The sequence below is a fragment of the Monodelphis domestica genome, chromosome 3 (assembly GCF_027887165.1).
Source record: "Monodelphis domestica isolate mMonDom1 chromosome 3, mMonDom1.pri, whole genome shotgun sequence".
In the NCBI taxonomy this organism is placed as follows: domain Eukaryota; kingdom Metazoa; phylum Chordata; class Mammalia; order Didelphimorphia; family Didelphidae; genus Monodelphis; species Monodelphis domestica.
Window position 1 is genome coordinate 423,341,944 of NC_077229.1, and position 22,241 is coordinate 423,364,184.

Below are 22,241 nucleotides of genomic sequence, written 5' to 3' on the forward strand. Positions count from 1 at the left end.
GAGTCTTCCTGACTCCAGGTCTGGTGCTCTATTCACCAATGAGCTGCCCTCTAGATAACAATATAAAGATATAATCTGCTATTGCCCAATAAGTAATAGAGGTAATATATCCTAGAAGGCAGAGGGCTGAAAACTTATCATAGCCTCAAGTGGTTATGGAAGGGAATTTTTTAGGGAGGTAGGGAAAAGTGGTATAAAGGGATTGACAGGGACTATGGAAGGGTTTGGATGCTACATTAAGGAATCTGGGCTTTATCCTCTAGGTAATGGAATGCCATTGAAGTTTTTTTTTTTTTAATAGCTGGGAACAAACATTAAGGACAGGTTGGTGGTGTAGTGGATAAAGCACTGGACCAGGACCCTGGAAGACCTGAGTTCAAATCTGGCCTCAGATACTTACTAGCTATAAGACCCTGAGCAAGTCACTTAACTCTGTTTGCCTCAGTTATCTCATCTGTAAAATGAGCTGGAGAAAGAAATGTAATACCATTCCATTTTGTTTGCCAAGACCCAACAACAATTATTGTCTATATGCATGTAGTTACATCTCAAACTCAAGGATAAATCTTTTGGAAGTACCTACATCATATAAATAAATATATATATTTTTAAACCCTTACATTTCATCTTAGAGACTATGTATTGGTTCCAAGTCAGGAGAGTGGTAAGTGCTAGGCACTGGAGGCTAAGTGACTTGCCCAGAGTCACACAGGTAGTATCTGAGGCCAAATTTGAACCCAGGACCTCCTGTCTCAAGCCCTGGCTTTCAAAAGCCCATTGAGCCACCAGCTGCACCCAATTATTAAAATATATTTTGTAATAGATTTTTATGGATATACATATCTTTACCTAGCAGTATGTTAGCTCTTTGGGGAAGGGGAAATATATCACTTTCATCTTAATCCCCCCCTTAGTGCCAGTTATTGTACCTCATAATATAACATCATAATGAGGTACCTAATAATTGTCTTTCAAAAAGAACTGAGAGAGCACTCAGGGGAAAAGAACAAAAGAAAACCACAAAATCTACTGGTAAAGAGATAAAAGTACCATAAAAGGCAGAAAAATATGAAACAAAATTTCTTTTTTCCTGGGATAAACATCTCTCAAAACAAATAACCAATCCCTGGTCCCACCTCCTCTCTCCCAATGCCCAGCATTGCCAAATCTCATCATTAATAAAATACCTTCTAGATCCTGAACTTTCTTCATATAAATTTTCAATTGTTTTTTCAGTTTCTTCTCATTCTTTTCCAGTTTTTCTACCAATTCTTTGAGGTCCTAAAACCAAAAGGAGAAAGGTACATAAACTTGACTTTGGCAAACCCCGTGTTTTTCAAGAAAGGAGTTCATCCAGACCATGGCAGCAGCTGCATCTGAAGAATACAGGGCTCTGTTGGACAGCAAGGAGCCTGGCCTTCCTCAGGAATCCAGGTCTGATTCAGAGTTAGCTTTCACATTAAAGACAGGACAAATATCTTTACACTGGAGGTTCCTGGTTGTCTGTCAAATCCCATAGTTTCCCAAGTCTCCCTGCCAACCGCTGAGGAAGTACACACCCTACCTGGGTACACACAACAGGTGCACCCGCTAAAGGAGTGGATCTGGGTGAGGAGTGAATTGCAGGGCTTGAAAGAGACCAATTAGAAAAAGCAAGATGGTGGCTGAGGCCCCATTGCTGTAGCCCCGAGTCCTCAGTAGCCCTTGGGAGCAAAGTTAGTTGAGCAACGGCCACGAGAGATCTAAAGCAGCTGGGAATGATTTCACTCTTATTAGTGTCATCTGCTACCTTTCTCTTTCACTCTCAGCTGCAATGGCAGCTGGGTTCCCTGCATTGTGGCCCCCCTCCCCCCCATTAGAGAAGGTAGGGATAACAAAGATAATAGAATGGCCTTCTAGGAAACTCATTTACTAAATCTGAGGACCTCGCCGCTCTGGGTGGGGGCTCATTTTAAAGGCTGACTTACATGGTATATGATTTCACCATGGTAGATGACTCCACTTACATTTCTATTGCCAAGGGTAATCATTTGTTTGGTTTAAGGGAGATGTGTTCTGTCTAATATGGCCCTAGAGAAACGAGGGTGTTTTCCAAGTTTGTAAACGTGTTTAAAATTTGCATATCTTCAATCTTATAGCAATCAATATTTTCTTTTTTTTTTTTAAAACCCTTTCTATCTTGGAATCATCACTATATTACTGATAAGATTCATAAGAATGGTAAAAGCTAAGCAATGGGGATTAATTGATTTGTCTGGGTTACATAGCTAGGAAGTATCTGAGGCCACATTTGAACCCAGGTCCTTCTGTCTCTAGGCCTCCCTTTTTTTTTTTTAAACCCTTACCTTCCATCTTGGAATCAATATTATATATTGGTTACAAGGCAGAAGAGTGGTAAGGGCTAGGCAATGGGGGTCAAGTTATTTGCCCAGGGTCACACAGCTAGGGAGTGTCTGAGGCCAGATTTGAACTTAGGATCTCCCATCTCTAGGCCTGGTCCTCAATCCACTGGGCCACCCAGCTGCCCCCTCTAGGCCTCCCTCTTAATCCATTGAACCATCTCACTGCTCCCTCAATGTCTTCTTATTGCCCTGTAACCTATCATTTGGATCTTGCTTTTTAGTCACATATATGTCTCCATCCACAGAACATATGCACATATATGTAGAGATATAAATGACCATATTATACATACCCCAACATTTATCTACATATGCACATGTAAGTTGCCCCTTCTGCTCAACAGTGACATGAATTAATCTCTCTCTTTTTAATCAAGGCCCTTCTAAGAACAGGGTCCAAATGCAAAGGTGGAAAAATCCGTAACAGGATTCTGTGATCTAGATTATGAAACTGATTCTTATCATGCCTAAGTTAGTCACAAAACCAAGAAGCAGCCCCTAGAACCTACTCAATCTGCGGATCACTAGGGGCCTGGTTAGATTCCCAGCCCTGAATTGGAGCCTGCTTGGAACTAAAGGGAAAAGGGAGATGATGCGAAGGACAGGAGTTCTTTAGATAAATAGAATTCCTTTCTCTCTAAAGCATCTAGCTTATTAGGCTAACACATATTAGGAAGTGGTTATCTTCAAATCTATTTTGAAGCAACAGAATTTCCTGGTAATCCATGTTCCATTTACTTTGCTCTTTTGCCAGTTTAGGTGCAGGGAAATCTCTTTACTTTGTTAAATACAACACATGCATGAAAAGAAATGGACCTCCCCAGATTAATGTTAATCCTCAGGGTAGAGCAGAGTAAGAGACAGGATCTGTCTCTTGGGTCACTCTGGTACTAGGGGAAAGCCCTCAAACACCAGTCAGAACTGAGACTACTCCTTAGTCAAGCCCTTGAGGCTCACTTATTGTAGCTGTCCAGGGACTCATGTGCAAAACAGTCCTGCCTCTCGGCTGACTCTTTTAGAACAAGTTTGAAAGTTTTTGAGTTTGAAAGTGGCAATTTTAGGAAAAAGTTGGAAAACGCAAGGTTACTTTATGCAGAGAGCACTACAGTTAATAGTATAAATTTCTGTGGCCCAGGAAAAGTTCTGATGGATGGAGTCAGAGGACCTGGTTCCAGTACATTTACCACTTATGTGGTTTTAGTTTAAATTATAACCTTTCTTGAAAAAGGACTCCCTAGCCATTTCAAGATTATGATGAGACAGACAGACAGACACAGAGAGACAGAGACACACAGAGATAAAGAGAGAGACAGAGAGATGGAGAGACGGAGAGAGAGAATGAAATTAAATATCTTAAAACAAATCAAAATACCCTGTACGTAGTATAATCAATTTTGCATGCCAAGGATCCAGGAAGGTGAGTGTATTACTGTATGGGCCAATTTTTTGCATTCTTTGTTGGTGCTTATGTGATATTCCTTGCACTGTCCCCTAACCCTCTAAATTATTTTTGGTTGAGAATTTACACAAGGAGGAACCCCATATTACTTACCTTGGCCTGTAGTAAATTTCAGGTGGTGCCCCTAGCCCCTGAGGGCTCAACTGAGTGCTCACCTACCATTTCTGTAACTCTACTCACTTACACACTATCCACTATATAGTTAATCACAAAAGTTTACTGACTTAAATGAACATGGAACATTTTGTTCGACTTTTGTAACTGACCTAAGATAGAACTGCTCAATGTGAGGAAGAGGAGGAGGGGGCAGGACAGAAGAAGGAAGGAAATTCTGGAGGTGTATAATATATTTCTTCATAAGTCTTTTGGAATTGAAAGAAAAACCTAGGAAGACTATTGCTGCAAAGTGAAGTAAGTAGAGTCAGAACAACTTATACAGTTATGGAAACATTATAAATATAAATGAACTTTGAAAAACTTAGTAACTGATCAACACAATAACTTACTACAACTCCAAAAGACTCATGAAGAAAACATATTGTCCACTTCCAGAATTTCCTTCCTCCTTCCCTCCCTCCTTTCCCTTTTTTCTTTCCTCCATCTCTCTCTCTCTCTCTCTCTCTCTCTCTCTCTCTCTCTCTCTCTCTCTCTCTCTCTCTCTCTCTCTCTCTCTCATCAGGGAATTTTTTTCACATGACTACTGTATGAGGTTTTATTTTTCTTGCCTTTGTTATAGATAGGGAAGGGAAAGGTGTACAAATTAGATCTGAAATAATAATAAAAAAAAGAAATCCACAGTGCCTTCAAATTCTAAAGGGTCAAGGGTAGCCACAGTTTCTGTTGTGTCTGGCTGCAGTTATCATGAAGGGCCCAAGCTTTGGTCAGCAACTTCACACAGAGCGGGGCTACTATTGTAATAATGCATTGCCCAGCCCTTATTCCTATTCCAGGGGCAAGAACATCCTGAGGGTCACCAGACTGTGCTTCCTGCATTTCCATGGAGACAGGAAGTCTTACAGGAGGTGAATGTGGGTTCCTTACCAGGTTTTCATTGGTCAGCCGGGATATTTCTTGTTGGACACCAAACTCCACCTGGGCCTCTGGAGACAGCAGGAGTGTCTGGCAGAAGGTCTGCTGCTGCTTGTCCATCTCATCCTTCAAGGTTTCGATCTGGCTCTTCAGAGACTCCATCTCTTCCTCATGCTCTCGGCTCTGGGCCTGGAGCTGGGCCTCTAGCAACCTACAAGAGGAGGGAGGGCACGTTGACTTCTTTGTCAAGTTCCTGAGCCCTGGCTGAGAAGGGGCAAGCACAGCACGTTAGGAGGGCTTAGAACAGCAGCATAAGCTCACCTCCGCAGAGGACAGGATGCAAGCTGAGACACTGACATGACAAAGAAAATGAGAACTTTGGGACGAGCAAGCAAGACCATCCCTAAGAAGCTAGTGACTACAAAGAGCCAGTCGCAGGACTCCACAAGTGGACAACTTTAGCTTGTCTCACTTTTAAGCTTTTCGTTATATCTCGAGAGAATGTTGACAGGAAGGGCTGTCTCCATGTTGAGACATCAGAGCAAAGATGAACGCCTCACACTTTACTTTGGGGTTAACTACTACAAAAATTCTGGCCCCCCAAAAAGCCCAAATGGGAACCATCCTGTTTGGAGAAGATATTAACACCAAGGAGGGATTTAACAAATCCTTGATGAGTGACTGATGAGCTCATCTTATTAGCTATTTCCCCTTTTATAAAAATAATAGTTCACCTTACATAATGCTTGAAGGTGGGCAAAGCATTCTTCCTAGAACTGCCCTCCCTGTAAGGTATGTAAACGTTAAAATTTCTTAGACTTATAAATGTTGGAAATTTCACCATTGGGAAATTTCATACTTGAAAAATTTCCTATTGATAGTGGGTCTTGGCTATTGGAATGTGAACCCCATTGGCATGGGAGGTTCCTCCTCCTCCCTTCTTAAGATTACTTTAGGACAGAAACCTTTTGCTGAACAATGGAAAGGACTTTGACCTATGCTTAAGCATAGAACAGGAATTTCTTTGAGTCATGATTGATTTTAGAATTGATACAATGGAGATACTTGGAATGACAGAACCAAGTCTTGGAAATTGCAATCTCCACCCTACTCAGTCCTAACAGGATTTAGGAAGAGCTGCAGCATAGATCAAAATTTAATTATTCCAATCTCTACCCTACTCAGGGTAACAGGATTTAGGAAGGACTGTAGCAAAAGATCAAGATTTAATTATTTGAGAATATGACCTCCAACAGACATGTGCAAAGCCACAGACCTCTGGGCGGTCCTGGGTTAAGCTAGAGCCACCATTGGCACAGGGAAAATGATGGACAGTGATTGGTAGATGTGAGAACTGAGGGGAGGGAACTTGGATGGTTTCCTTAAAGATAGAGGGGTCTGAGGACTGGGGTGGTTGGTTGGAGAGTTTTGGCTCTGAGTGGTTGGAGAGGTGCTCTGAGAAGCTTGCTCTGAAGGAAGCTGGAGGTGGAGGCCCCTGAGACTGTTTCTCCATTTTGGTCACGTGAGTAATAGGGACTGATCTCCTTTCTTTGCCCCAGCTATCTAAGGGCTTGGGCCTTTTGGCCCAGCCTAAACAGAAGGGGTATTTAAGCCCTATTCCCTTCTCTCCCCTTTCTCTCTCCCCCTCTCTCTCTATCTCTAATTCCTTTCTTTCTCCTGTTTGTAATTAAACTCTATAAAAGGCTGACGGCTGACTTGAGTTTTCATTTAGGAATTACATAGCTGAATTCCTTGGTGACCTTAAATTAATATATATCAGTCTTTTAAAGTGATTTCCTTGTCACAGGTAAGAAGCATAAGCATCATCATCCCCATTTTATAGATGAGGAAAGGCTAAAGTGACCTGGGGACAGTTAGGTGGTTCAGTGGATAGTGCCTGGTCTAGAGTCAAGAAGATACAAATTCAAATCTGGCCTCAGATATTTATAGCTGGGTGACCCAAGTCATTTAAGCCTGTTTCCTCCAGTTTCCTCATCTATTAAAGGAGCTGGACAAAGAAATGGCAAACTACTCCTGTGTCTTTGCCAAGAAAACCCCATTTGATTAACGATATAGAAATGGGTCTTCATCAATGACACATGTAAAACCCGGAGGAATTGTGCATTGGCTACGGGAGGGGGTTTGGGGGAGGATAGGGAAAGAACATGAATCTTGTAACCATGGAAAAATATTCTAAATTAATTAAATAAAATTTTCAAAATAGGAAAACCCCATTTGGGGTCACGAAGAGTCAGACATGATTGAAATGACTGAATAACAACAACAAAGTGACTTGTCCAGGGTCCTATAACTAGGGAGTATCAGCTAGGATTTAAACCTAGGACTACTGACTCTAAGACTACTTTGTTCTTTCCATTGTATTTTCATAAAATTTTATTTTATTTTTAATTTTTAATGTTTTTTTAAAAAATATTTCCTCATGGTTACATGATTCATTTTCTTTCCCTCCATTCTTCCCTCCCCTCTCCTGGAGTTGACAAGCTGGGTTATACATGTATTATCACGATATCTATTTCCATATTGTTCATTTTTGCAATAGAGCAATCTTTTAAAACCCAACCCCCAAATCATATACCCACATACACAAGTTGTAAATCATATGCTTTTTTTCTACTTCATAAATTTTAAAAAGAAAAATATCTATTCCTTTGCCCCCAGCATTCTCCTGTCTGCACGGATGGACTTTTTATGCTTTGAGAAAACAAAGTTGGTAATAGAAAGTGTAAGGAGACAAAGAATGTGAATTGGTTTGCTAAGTGGAGGCAGAGGGATCTAGGTTAGAGTGACTGGGGGGAAGGAAAAGACAATATTAGGCATTCTAGATTCTGTGTGACTTTGGGCAAGTCGCTGCTCTTTAAGAAGTAACAAAGGGTCAGAATTAGTGTCTTAGGTCTGTCACTTAATAGTTGTGTGTCTGTGACTAAGTCACTTAACTTTCATTAGCTTCCATTTCTTTATCTGTAAAATGGGAATAAAAATATTTATTCTCTATTCACAAAATTGTCTTGAGGTTCCAATGAGAAAGCAGGTGGGATAATGAAGCTCTTCCAAGTTCATTTCTAGTATCATAAATGTGATCTCTTGTTGTTTAGTGAGAATAAGGATAAGGATTTCATGGTCATTTTCCCCTTTCCATGCTAACATATGTGATCACCATCTCTTTTGGCCCCTACCTTAGAGTGAAAAAAAAAACACGAGGGGAAAAACAAGGAAATTATCAGTAACTATTGAATATGGAACCCTAGTTTCACTCTAAAATGTCCAATATTTGTTATTCATACAAAACACCAGTATTCTTGATAATCTGAAGATTTGTATTCTAGGTATAGCCTAGATACAAGTCCATCCCTCAGCCTTCTTTGGGATTTGAGGAAGGAACATGGCCAGTGTCTGGCATGGTATTGTGATACACCATCAGTCCTTGGGATAAATATCATAAAGACCAGCCCACATCTTCAACCATATGTACATGCCAGATTGCAGGAGAGTAGATTAAGAGCTAGAAGGGACTTTAGGGGCCATCGCTTTTTACAGATGGAGAACTAATAAAATGAAGGAAAATGACTTGCTTGAGGTTCAGGAGTTGGCAAATGCCCATGGTAGGGTATGAAGCCAGGGCTTCTTGACTCCGAAGTCCAGTGCCCTCTCCACTCTACCACACTTCAGGGCTGAAGATATGATGCACTCCTATGAGAGGAGCCCTTCAGTGTGTGAGGCAGGAGATGGACATGGGCTCTGGGACTCATCAGGATCTGGAAATGGGCGCATGGACTTGATGGTGGGAGGGGGGGGGATAGTTTGTACCACTTGGAGACTCCTGGAAGTCAGTGAGGACTTCACCAAGCACTTACTCCCACCACTGAGGAGGGGTGGCAGTTAGGGTTGGGATACCTCTAATGCACAAAAAGATAACGAAGGCTAACAGGAATGAAATTCAGAAAATGAGGACTCTAAGCTCTGGGAAGGGATGTGAGTAGGGCAGAGGGATCTGGAGCGAATTGACACAATGGGTGTATTAGTCTCCTTGTCAACATAACATTGTTTTTGTTGTTTAATCATTTTCCCTTGTGTTTGACACTTCATGACTTTTTTTGGTGGCGTTTTCTTGACAAAGTTACTAGAGTGGTTTGCTGTTTCCTTCTCCAGCTCATTTTACAGATGAGGAAACTGAGGCCAACAGGGCTTAGAGTCATAGAACTAGTAAGTTTCTGAGGCCAGATGTGAATCTTTCTCCATCCACTGTACCATCTGAGTGCCCATAGCCTTATTTACCCAGGACCAAATGACAAATGCTCATGTGTTCTGACACGTCCCACTTCATAGTACTGTCATGCAGGCTCTAGCATGGGCTGCCCTGAGAGTGTGTGTGTGTGTGTGTGTGTGTGTGTGTGTGTGTGTGTGTGTGTGTGTGAGATACAAGAACCTAGACATAAACACAATCTCCTGAGTTATCCCCATCCCTCTCCAAAAAAGCATCCTCCCTACTCCTGTCACCAGTTTATCGGTACCCAAGGAAATGCAAGGGAGTCTTCGATAAGAATGCTATCCCTCTCATTCCCTGGGCTCTGGGAAATCAAACAAAAGAAAGGGAGTATCCTTTTCTCCTCTCACCCCTGGAGATTTCACAGAGTCTTTCTGCCCAACAAGCCAAAGCCTTGTTTAATGTCAGAGTACCTGCTGAAGGAGAAAAAAAGGGAAGGATAACTTTCTCAAGATGACCCAAGGGGACCAGTCCCCATCACTGTGGATTCCAGAGGTTTGTCCAAAGTCCTTGGTAAGATTTGTGCAGATGGAACATTTGCAACACCTGAGCTACATTCCCAGCATCCTTTTAAGTTACATCCTCATTTTACGTAAGGATGCGTAGGAGATAAATTTGGCTGAGACGCATGCTGCGGGGCTCTTTTTTCAGAGCTTGTGCTTTTGGTAAAGTGCTGCAGGTGTGAGTCTCTGACCCTCTTTGCTCTGCTCTCTTGACTGAAAGAACCTTTTTTCTTTCCCTTCTCTTTTGATTTATTATTAAAAATCCCATATATTTTAAATGTTAGGAGTATTTATTCATTTTTACTCCTACAGATTCAAATCTTGTTTTTATCAAATGGCCTTAAAACTGGGCCGCTAAGTTGGGACTCAAATTGTTATGGTGAAATTTATGGCAATATAATAGCTCACACTGACAGAAATTTTGAAAAGTTGAGAGGTTAACCCAAGTTAACCCAACTTGTAACCAAGATAACCCTGTTTGCCTCAGTTTCCTCATCTGTAAAATGAGCTGGGGGAGGAAAAGGCAAATCACTCCAGTGTTTTTGCCAAGAAAACCCCAAATTGGATCAGGAAGAATCATACATAACTGAAAATGACTAAACAATAGCACAAAGAAAAAGGGACAAATCAGCACCATTATAACTCCTTGCAATTATGCAATACTCTAAGGGCTTTACACATAATTTGAATCAATTTCACAATAGTTCTTTGAGGGTGCTGTCATTGTCCTTAATTTATAGATAAGGAAACTGAGGCTTAGCAAGGTTAAATGTTTTGCCCAGATTCACACAGCTTAGCTGTGTCAGAAGCAGAATATGAACTCATATTTCCCTGGCCCCAGGTATAAACAATACTTTATCCACTGGGCCCCACCTTGATGCTTCTCTCATATGTGAATGACTGATTTCAGAGCAATAAAATCTAGTACAGATGGAAAAATGAACAGAAGGGCATGCAGCAAATAAGATATTTTTGTCACTCTTCTAAGATGAACATTACCTCTAAAGCACATCATAATTTGGAGTTTATCATTTCATGCATGACTTTTTAGTAATAATAAGTGATATTATTTTCTATTGATAAAATAACTGCTTTAAATTTTGTAGGTGCTTTATGTTTATCTTCCCTTTTGATCCTTGTAACCAATGAAGAGGTTACCTCCGCAGGGGTTATTATTCCTATTTTATATAATGGAGAGACTGAGGATTAAAGACAATAAGTGACTTGCTCATAGTCACACAGCTATCATGGGCCAGAAGAATTCAAATTCAGGTTACTTTTGATTCCAAGGACAGGAGTCTTTCCTCTCTCTTGTTTATTTGATGATTTTTTTAATAATACAATTATATTTTAGGATTGGAATTTTATCTTATATCTTTTCTTAAATTATATATTAAAATGGAAAATCTGAGTTTCTTAATCTCAGCTCTAACACAGCCATATAACAGTGGGCAAAGTCATTTAAATCCTCACTGGTCCTCAGTTTCTTTCTTTGTTTCTTCCTTCCTTCCTTTTTCTTTTTTTTCAACCTTTACTTTCTGTCTTAAAATCAATACTAAGTATCCTTTCCAAGGCAAAAGAGTGGTGAAGGCTAGGTGATTGGGGGTAAGCGACTTGCCCAAAGTTGCACAGCTAGGAGGTATCTGAGGCCAGATTTGAACTCAAATGCACCTGACTCCAGGCCTGGCACTCTACTAACTGTGCTACCTAGTTGTCCCTCTTCAGTTTCTTTATCTGAAAAATGGAGGTGAAAATAACTGTCTGGTCTACATCTCTATCCAAGGGATTTCTTAGAAAACACTACAATTCTGGACAAATGTAAGGTCCTGTTTGATACCATGATTCCCCTGTTCACATAGAAGCTCTAGCCCTGATAGAAAAGTGAGAACAGGACTGTATGGAAAAACCATCCAGAGGCTGACCCGCATCCCTACTTATACTCTTGTTAATGTAGAGCCAGAGCGAGCAGCTAAACAGGCATCACAGACAGAGCAGAAACAAGAAGGAAAGAAGATTATTTGACCTGGCAACTTGCTTTAGGCCTTGGTAGGCCAAGCCGAGTTCTCCATCTTCATTCAAATATCCCCAATCCTCAGTCTTGCTAGAAATAAAGGACAGGAGAAAAAAAAGGGAACCAGTAGATAGAAAAGATAGTCAGACAGGTATTTCAGCAGGAAAAGTTAAGAAAGCCTGGTGAGCCCCGCTATAATTCAGAAATAAAAGAAGGAAAAGGGGACAGATCCTAGAACAGCATTCATGTAAGATACATTCAGATAAGTGAAAGATAAGATCACTGCACAATCTAGATCCTATCTCTTCCCTCTCAATGGCACGAGAGAGCCTTGGAGGAATTATCGGGCTCTTGTTTTTATACCGAGTTTACCATCAAGGGAACAGATCTTTCATGCCTCATGATACCATCTGTGACTACTGCAAATAAAGCAAGCAGGGGAAATATATTGTCAAAGAAAAAGAAAAGGGTAACTTACTTGTGATGCCTCTGTGAATCGGCCCTAATGAGAAAGAGGATGGATAAAATCCCATGGTGCAACGAAATCCTTCACACACACACACACACACACACACACACACACACACACACACACACACACACACTCACACACACTCGCACACGCACAGAGCATATATTTGCATTTACCTGAATGATCAAGGTGCAGGGAGAGAAAGGAAGCAAGGAGAGCTCAGGAGGCCAAGGCACAGAGGAAAGGGGCTGCTTTATCGATGGGTAGAGGGAATGGGAGTACTCGAGATGGAATAGCAAATGATTTCGAATGCCAAGCAGGAAGATGGAATGATTCATCACTACCCTACCACCTACAGATTCATGACGTTCATGATTTGGAGACAATCTGGCACGGCTTAAATAAAAAAATAGCGAAATGCACACAGAAATCGAATGTCTCGTTCACACAGGATGGCTCTCTTCTATTATGTTTGTCCTGCGTTGGATTGTAAGATCCTTGAGGACAACTGACTATCAGGCAACATCAGAGTCTTGTGTAATGAAGCCAGTGACTGCCTCAGACTGATACTGAGCTGCTCTCCCCATCCATGCAGCTCTCCATGGTACCCAGAGTACCTGACCTTTCTCATTCCCTCCTGCTCCTAACAATCATCCTGCACTCTCAGCACTTACTGTAGCGACGCTAACGAATTCACAGAATTATTCTACTCAGATCAATTCATTACAAAATATTTATGATCAGTTGGTTCTAGGCAATAGATATGAATAAAGGCATGAGATAATACCTTCTATGTACGCTCATGGAAATGATATTGGAACAGGGATACTGAACACCCAGATCCCTTTCACGGTCAATATCTCACAGTCATTACGTTAGAGGTGTAGAGAACAAAATAGTTATGGAAGGGAGAAGATTCCTTACCAATAAGGACAAGATGGAGGATGAGAGAAAAATGTATTGAAGAGGCAGGTAGCTTTTGAGTTAGGTTTCTAAGGAAGAGTAGAAACTCAACAGATGAGGAGGAAGAAGGACAATATTCTAGGCATTTGTTGTTGTTCAGTTGTGATCCCATTTAGGGTTTTTCTGGCATTTTCTCCTCCAGCTTATTTTTACTTAAAACTTACTTTCAGGGGGCAGCTGGGTGGCTCAGTGCATTGAGAGTCAGTCCTAGAGATGGGAGATCAGGTTCAAATTTGGCCTCAGACACTTCCCAGCTGTGTGACCCTGGGCAAGTCACTTGACCCCCATTGTCTAGCCCTCAACTCTCTTCTGCCTTGGCTCCAATATATGGTATTGACTCCAAGATGGAAAGGTAAGGTTTAAAAAAAAACAATAAAAAAAACCCCTCTTACTTTCTGTTTTTGTACCAGTTCTAAGACAGAAGGGTAGCATGGGCTAGGCAATGGGGTTAAGTGACTTGTCCTAGGTCACACAGCTAGGAAATATCTGAGGCCAGATTGGAATCCAGGGGCTCCTGACTCCAGGTCTGGCACTCTATCCACTGTGCTACCTAGCTGCTCCCTCCAACTTATTTTTATAGATTAAGAGACTGAGACAAACAGGGCTCAGTGACATGGCCAGGATCCCATAGCTAGTAAATGTCTGAGGCTGGATTTGAACTCAGGAAGAAGAGTCTTTCTGATTCAAGGCCCTTCACTGTATCTATTGTGCCATATGCTTAGGGGACAGCATGAGCACAGTCATGAATGTGGAAATAGCAAGTGCCACATTTGGGGGACAAAGACACCAATTTTACCAGAGCACAGAGTATGAGAGAAGCTTGGAGATATGAGTGGTGCTAGAATATGGGAGACTTTGAGCATCAACCAAAGTACTAGGAACTTTATTCAGGCAGCAACAGGAAATCACTGTAAATTTTTTAGTGGAAGAGTAACCTGAGTAGAGCTGGAAGTAATTTTGAAAGTGGTTTGGAAGATGGGTCCAAGGGGGAGAAAGCGGAGGTGGGAAGACGTGTTAGGAGGTTTTTACAATAGTCAATAGTTCTGGCAATGAGGCCACGTCCCTAGTGTGATAGCAGTAGAAATAGAGATGAGGGAACGGACAAAAGAGCTATTCCAGGAGTGGAAATAATAGCACAACTGATGGATAGTAAGAGGGATGAGTCACAAATAATACAAAGGTTCAAATATGAGAGAGAGAGAGGGAAAGAATGGCAGAAATTGTGGCTGAGAGTGATGTCATTAGGAAGAAGTAGATTTAGGAGAAAAGATAAATGTGACCTTTGGATAATCTGGGTTTGAAATACAGACAAGACATCCATGTGGAGAAGCTGAATATGTTATTCTGCCTAGATAATGTGAATGTATTTTAAATGGAGTCTTTGGGTCAAGGCTAAACCTTAACCCAAAGGAATGACCTCACTGGCAATTTCTCATTTTTTCCCACATTTTTTCTCCTACCTATCTTATTTGATTTTTTAAACTTTTTTTTTTTTGTTCTTCCAGAGCTTGTGACCAATTTCCATTTTTTAAAAGAGTTTGCACATGCTTGCTTGTTTCTTACCATCTTCTGTTGCTTCTGTTTTTTACTCTTTTTCACCAAAGAAATTTCCCAGGGTCAAGAGCTTTTTTTTTGCTGCTGTTTGCTTATTTTCCTGCTTGAGGACTAGGAGATCTACAAGTTGCTGGCCACTTCTATCTTAGCTTCTGGAGCTATCTTCATCACCATCTCAGAGGCTTCAGTGCACCCAGGGCTAGGGAACTCCAAACCTTATTTCCAGGGTCTCAGATTTCCAGGGTCCTGAGATCCCAAAGTTGCCCAGGTCCTGCAGGCAGTTGGCCTGTGCTTTTCCTTGTGCAGTTTTGTTTCCTCTTCTCCTTTTTATCATGGAAATCCATTCTGCCAACCTTTCAAGTTGTGTTCAGTGGGAGAGCCTCCTCACTTGTCCTGCTTTGACTCTTGTGCTTTTGAGGTGCCTTTTAAAGATCGATTTGGAGGGCTATTCAGAGCAGTTTCAGGCTCTTGCTGTATGGCTCTGCCCTGTAAATTAATTTTAACTGGCTATACCTTAACCCAAAGGAATGACCTCACCAGCGATTTTTGGCAATATGACTGGCCCTTGGGAGGAAAGACTACAAACTTTTAGAAATGGCCTTTGATATCAGTGGGGATTCCTTTAGCACACCTTCATTCAGACCTCAAGGATGTTTATCTGCATTGTACCCATACAATGGTGTCCTTCCATCTCCCTTCTCCTTCCTTCCCCCTTGGAACTTCTCTCTTCTTTCCCTTCTAGAAGAACATTCTTGCTACTTATAACTATCTTTTTTTCTGGAACCAGGAAAGTCTTGCTGATTTCTGAGGGGGTAGCACATGTTGTCATTCAGCCATGTTGGACCCTCCATTGCTCCATTTGGGATTTTCTTGGCAAAGACACTGGAGTGGTTTGCCATTTCCTTCTCCAGCTCATTTCATGGATGAGGAAACTGAGGCAAACAGAGTGAAGTGATTTGCCCAGAGTTTTACAGCTATTAAGTATCTGAGGCCAAATTTGAACTTATGAAGATGAATCTCTCTGATTTCAAAGCCCCCCCCCCCCAGCCCCCAACCAGGATGTTCTATTTAAACCAATTATATTTCCCTTCTCTGAGCAGTTTCCAAAAATAAGTGATCACACCATACTGCTGGGAAAGCAGGTCTCTTAAAAACCATTTTGTTGTTATTTTTAAGGAACCAAATGGGAGGACAAAAGGGGGGGTTAGAAATGAGAAGAAACCTGAGGCAAAGGAGCTTTTTCTTTTCCAAGTCTCTTTGGGCCCTCTTACCCTGGCTCACAAGGTTCTGGCCATCTTCTGGAGTGGAAGGTCTTTTTCCATCTGGCGGGAGGCCATGCAGCTGCTCTATAGTATGCCCCAATAAATCCACCATAGGTAAGCAAATAAAGGCAGGATGGATAAGAGGATGATGAGGAAACAGCTGGAGAAAAGTAAAGGAGAATCCTGCCAGTGAGTGTCGCTGGCCTGGAAGTTCTCTTGCCACCTTTCTCTCAAAGGTAAAAACCAGTTTCTGTAGAGGATTGTTCCCAGTGTCCATTGCACTTCCTTGTCATAAACCTGCAAGGCAGTCTTTAAATTGCTATACTTAACTGGAAATGAGAAACCCCTGTGAAACATCTCATACACCCAGCCCGACTTAAAGCACTAATAACTTCCTAAAAGGCCCTGGTGGAAGCATTCCCACAAGACGGACCACTTTGTTGCATAATGGTCCTTGGCAGCTTTAATAAACTTAGCAGTATTATATTCTCCCTCCATTCTTAACACCTCTTCAGTATAATTGTAGAATTGGGAAAAGCCACAGAATTCGCTCTTCTGGAAGTGAACTGGAACCTACAGAGCACATCGAGGGAAGTCTGAGACTCATTTGTCTTGTTCATGAAAGGCTCCAGAGTCTCCTGGCACCGAGTCCAAAGATACATGGTTTGTCCATCTGGATTTCTTCTCAAAGGTCTAAGGGCAGGAGAGGGTCCAGATATGGAGTATCAGAAGTTGTTTGCTTACCCAGAAGTCTGTTCTTTAGGATGATATTGGTAAAAATGCTCTCCACAACAGGACGATCACACAAAAAACTGGAAGACCTTATATCAGTGATACAAAGTGAAGTGAGCAGAACCAAGAGAACGGGGTACATACTAACAACAAGTGTGCATGATGATCAGCTGTGAATGATGTAATAATTATCAGCAATGCAAGGATGCAGGACAACTTCAAGGAACTCATGATGATAAAGGATGCCCACCACCACCGGAGGAACTGATGGAGTCTGAATGCAGGTTGAAGCATGCCATTCTTCACTATATTTCCTTCATTATTTTTTTTAGTATAAGTGATATATCTTCTTTTACAATATGACAAATATGGAAATATGTATTGCATGATAGTGTATGTATAGCCTATATCAGATTTCCTGCCATATTGGATCACAAAATGTCAGAAAACTATTATTTCAAATTGTATCTCCGTGTAATATGGAAAAAATAAAATTAAAAAATTGGCTGTTTTCCTATTTCTTTTTGCCATCAAAGCCAAGGAATGTGGCTCTGCACAATGCACACATACTCAGTTTGATGAATATCACAGCCCAAGTGAAATTCAGCAAGTAAATTTTCAGCTACTTCTTCCCTTCAGGGGACTTCATACCCCATCTAGATAGACACTCTGCCCATGTCCTTCCATCATGTACCTTGCTGTATTGGGGAAGCACTTAACAGTATTAAATATACTAGTTCTGGAATCTAAGGATCTGGGTTCCAGTTTTGTACTTTTTTGCTTTTTTGCTTTAACTCTCCCTGAGCCTCAGTTTCCCTTCCTATAAAATGAGGGCAATAGATTTTACTTGATTTCTGTGGACCATTTTGACTCTAGATCTATGCTCCTATGACTTCTTTTTCTTAGTGTAACTGTCCTAGAAACGGCTCACATCTGAACCTCAGAGATTTCTCAAAGGAAGAGATTATCAGAAGAAGGAAAGAAGGGAAGAGATAAGGTGGACCAGGAGAAACTGAAGAGAAGAAAAGAAGAGAAGGGAGCTTTTTAGGTCTTTTGCTGCCAAAAATGAAGGCAGATCATCCATGATTTTCCTATTGTTGGCCTAAAAGTGCCACCTAGTGGTTATGACAGAAAACCCAGTTTTGTGAAATTGACTATTAAAAAAATGTAAGATCTGTGCAGTTAAACCAATTAACTAACATTTGCTGATGGCTTACTGCATGTATGACACTGTCAGACATCAACTGAACACAAATGAATTTATTTTGATGAATTTAAATCGTAGTAAGTTTGATTAGACAGCAGCCTTGTTCTAGAAGTCAGGAAAGTGAACCTCTGGCCCCTGCCTTGTAACTGACATGAAAGGATCCTACAGATTAGAGTTGGACTGAGCATGAGCGATCCTTTGGTTTCATCCTCTACCTTTACATGTAAGGAAACAAAGGGCCTGAGAGGAAAAATCATTTGCCCAAGATCATACAACTAAATGAAGACACTTGGATTTAGATGATCTTGAGGATTCCTTCCTGGCTCTTTGACTACAGAGTCTACTGTATAGTTGGAAAATTTTGAACCCCTAAAACTACATTACACAGAATACTTTTCCCTTTGTGTATGTTTGCATCTTCACATAATTGTTTATAAGTTCTGTAGCTCTTCCCTATTGCTCTCTTCTCTTGCAACCTGACTGGGTTTAGGTAGTTCTTTTACTTTAGTTATTATTAATAAAAACTTTATAAAATATAATAGTTATTGAATATCAATTTTAATCTTTATACTACACTATAATTTATATATATGTATATATAATATATATATTTATAAATGGGACCCCATACTAGAACTGGCCTGCAATAACTGCAATGAAACTTCTATCCCCAGAGCTCCGCAGAAACAGAAATAGGCAATCACTTTTTTTTTCTCAGGCCTTGGATAGCCAGCTACCCTGGGAACATGTTGGCTCAAAAAATCACTATGTGAAACAGTTGACTCTGTGGGGTTTCTTTACTCTGGCAAAGGCGAGTTGGAAGAGTGACTCAGGAGAATGAGAAGTGGATGTGAAATTCAGTTCTTGTTTGGCTTCGTCCCTAACTCTTTGTGTGATCTTGAACAAGTTGCATTAATTTTTAATTAAAAAAGTTTTTTAAAATCTATTAAAAAAAGAACAATTTCTCCCCATTCATAGTTACTATGTAAAATGACCACAAGATCATAGATTTTGGAGGTCAAAAGTGCTCCACATCTCTTATAATCAGAGAGATGCAAATCAAAACAACTCTGAGGTATCACCTCACACCTAGCAGATTGGCTAACATGACAGTTATGGAAAGTAATGAATGCTGGAGGGGATGTGGCAAAGTAGGGACATTAATTCATTGCTGGTGGAGTTGTGAACTGATCCAGCCATTCTGGAGGGCAATTTGGAACTATGCACAAAGGGCGATAAAAGAATGTCTACCCTTTGATCCAGCCATAGCACTGCTGGGCTTGTACCCCAAAGAGATAATGGACAAAAAGACTTGTACAAAAATATTCATAGCTGAGCTGCGCTCTTTGTGGTGGCCAAAAATTGGAAAATAAGGGGATGCCCATCAATTGGGGAATGGCTGAACAAATTGTGGTATATGTTGGTGATGGAATACTATTGTGCTCAAAGGAACAATAAAGTGGAGGAATTCCATGAAGACTGGAACAACCTCCAGGAAGTGATGCAGAGCGAGAGGAGCAGAACCAGGAGAACATTGTATACAGAGACAAACACACTGTGGTATAATCGAATATAATGGACTTCTCCATTAGTGGCGGTGTAATGTCCCTGCACAATCTGCAGGGATCAAGGAGAAAAAAAACACTATCCAAAAGCAGAGGATAAACTGAGGGAGTAGAGACACCAAGGAAAAGCAACTGCCTGACTACAATGGCTGAGGGGACATGACAGAGGAAAGACTCTGAGCGAACACTCTGATGCAAATACTAACAACTTGGCAATGGGTTCAAGTCAAGAACACATATGATACCAGTGGAATCATGCGTCGGCCACGGGGGGTGGGAGGGAGGAAAAGAAAATGATCTTTGTCTTTAATGAAAAATGCATGGAAATGATCAAATAAAATACTATTAAAAAAAATAAAATCTATTAAAAAAAGAACAATTTCTCCCCATTCATAGTTACTATGTAAAATGACCACAAGATCATAGATTTTGGAGGTCAAAAGGACCAACTTATCTATTCCTCTTCTTTTATAGATGAGTCTCAGTCTTGGCTTTTTTTCCTTCCTAATTCTATAAATGGGGGTAGGGGAAGAGGAAGGGAAAGACAGAGGAGAAGATAAATAGAGATCTTGTTTTCAGGATCTCATTGCAAGACCCCATTTCAAAAACGAAGTCCAGAAAGGTTAAGTAACTTTGACTTGAACCCTGATGTTTTTGACCTCTTCACTGTCATGCTTGTATTTATAGCTGTTCCTAAGTGAAGTCTTTGCCCCCACTTTTTAAAAGCATAATTTAATTTTTTTTATTTTTCAGTTCTAAATTCTCTACATCCTTCCACTCCTCCTCTACCCATTGAGAAGACAAGAAATATGATATCCATTACACATATCATTGTATTTTGACATTAGGCATATTTCAAAGGAAGACAAAAAGCAAGAAAATAATGGGGAGAATTGTTTCAATCTGCCTTCTAACTCTATTGGCTCTCTGTCTGGAGGTGGGTCACATGATCCCGGTATTGATCTGTGTTACTAAGTCTTTGACAGTTGATTATCTTTATAACATTACTGTGAATTATAGATTGTTCTCTTGGTTCTGCTCACTTTATTTTGCAGCAGATCATACCAGTCTTCCAAGGTTTTTCTGAAACCACCCCTTTCTTATAGCACAATAGTGTTCCATCACCTTCACAGACCACAACTTGATCAGTCATTCTCCAATTGACATTAAATTAAGTTGTAAAACCTTGTTTTCTCTTTCCCAGGTCTATAAATCAGGGTGGTGTATGTGCATGCGTGTGTGTGTGTGTGTGTGTGTGTGTGTGTGAAAGAGATAGACATGTAAATATCAACAGGGATCCTCTCTGGAGGTATAAATATCATTGGTAGGGAAAAAAAGGTCCCTTATATACTCACATGGCACACAATTTATGTGTTTATGTTTAAAGCAAAAATTTAATAAAATGGGGGTGCTGTATTTAGAAGAAAATGCATTTTTCTTTTAAAAAGCATCCTGGGGGCAGCTAGGTGACTCAGTGGATAGAGAGCCAGGCATGGAGATGGGAGGTCCTGGGTTCAAATTTGACACTAGACATTTCCTAGCTGTATGACCTTGGGCAAGTCACTTAATCCCCATTACCTAGCCTTTACCAGGCTTCTGCTTTGGAACCAATACACAGATAAGAATTTAAATTAAAAAAAAAAAAGAATCCTGAGTTAGTTGAGGGTAACCTTTAGCATAGTGAACTGTCTTCCTGGGCAGGGCTCCAAGCAACTCTCAGTCAATGTTATCAAGTCTCTGCCATCTTGTGCATCTGCCTACCCTCTCTCTGAGCGCCAACATAGCTGTAAAATTCTTTCCACTCCAACGCAGATATGCCAGGTTGGCCTGGAGACAAAACAGCTCATGGCTACCTGGAAGGCACCCAACCATTGGGGGATCCTGTTTTTCAGGATCTTTTTGGGGGCTGATATACTTTGTTCTTCCTTGTGGTTAGCTCCAGCTCCTCAGTTATTTGCTCCTTAGTTCAGCCTGGGCTTCCTGGGAACTGAATTATTTTTGCCATAATAGAAGCTATTTTTAATTTCATCCTCATCACTATTATTACTAGTATACGGGAAGACACAAATTCAGGATATTAAAACTCCCCTGAGAAAACGAGTGCTCTGGCTTGGCTTCCTGCCAGGTGTTTGGAGGTAATAAAAAGGGAGCTGATAATAGCAACCCCCTGAAGATTAGGAGGATGCCATTGCTTATTTGTCAGGACCAAGTGTAGAAGAGGGTTTTTTAATCACCTGAGTACTTTTATCTTGGCCCAAGATAATTTAAAACGACTACATCTGGATCTTAGTTTAAAACAAAGGAGCCTCACTTTCAGTTCTATCTCCCTCTTCTCTTCTGTCTCTTTCTCCCTCCCCGCTCCCACCTTTGAAAAGAATTTTCCTGCTTTAAGACTAAATTCATTATTGCTCTTCTGGGAGCAGTTTGGGAAATTCATGCATTGGGAGAGTGGTGGGAAGTCCACTGGATGGACTTAGGATCCCCAGGCTATAGGCTAGCACGAGCCTTTTGCCTTTGTGCTCCGGTTTTCCACAGAGGTTAAACAAGGAAGGGGCTTGGGCTTGATCTCCAAGGTCCTTCCGGCTCTAAAACCACGTGATTCCATGAAATATACACAAAATGAACTTCTGAAACAAGGTCTGCTCCTTATTTTGCAACGAGGGCCCGATGAGTGCAATGAACACATCTCTAGAAGTGATCACATTTTTAAAATCTGCACCGCACATTTCCATGGGGCTAGAATATTGTACAAAATTACAACTTTAAATGGTGCAAACTCAAATACATGTCACCACAGCAG

General features: G+C 40.9%; 1 protein-coding gene across 2 annotated transcripts in view; it reads right to left on the reverse strand.

Annotated features, from left to right (window-relative positions):
- The window catches only part of MYO5B (myosin VB), a 571,959-nt gene that overhangs the window by 20,942 nt on the left and 528,776 nt on the right, over window positions 1–22,241 (reverse strand). The window contains exons 30-32 of one of the 2 annotated variants that reach the window (XM_007486668.3): window positions 11,699–11,776; window positions 4,903–5,101; window positions 1,188–1,281 (exon numbers count right to left, since the gene is read on the reverse strand). In XM_007486668.3, the coding sequence (XP_007486730.1) occupies window positions 1,188–1,281; window positions 4,903–5,101; window positions 11,699–11,776 (371 nt within the window). The remainder of the gene's footprint in view (window positions 1–1,187; window positions 1,282–4,902; window positions 5,102–11,698; window positions 11,777–22,241) is intronic. The other variant, XM_007486667.3, reaches the window with a different exon arrangement.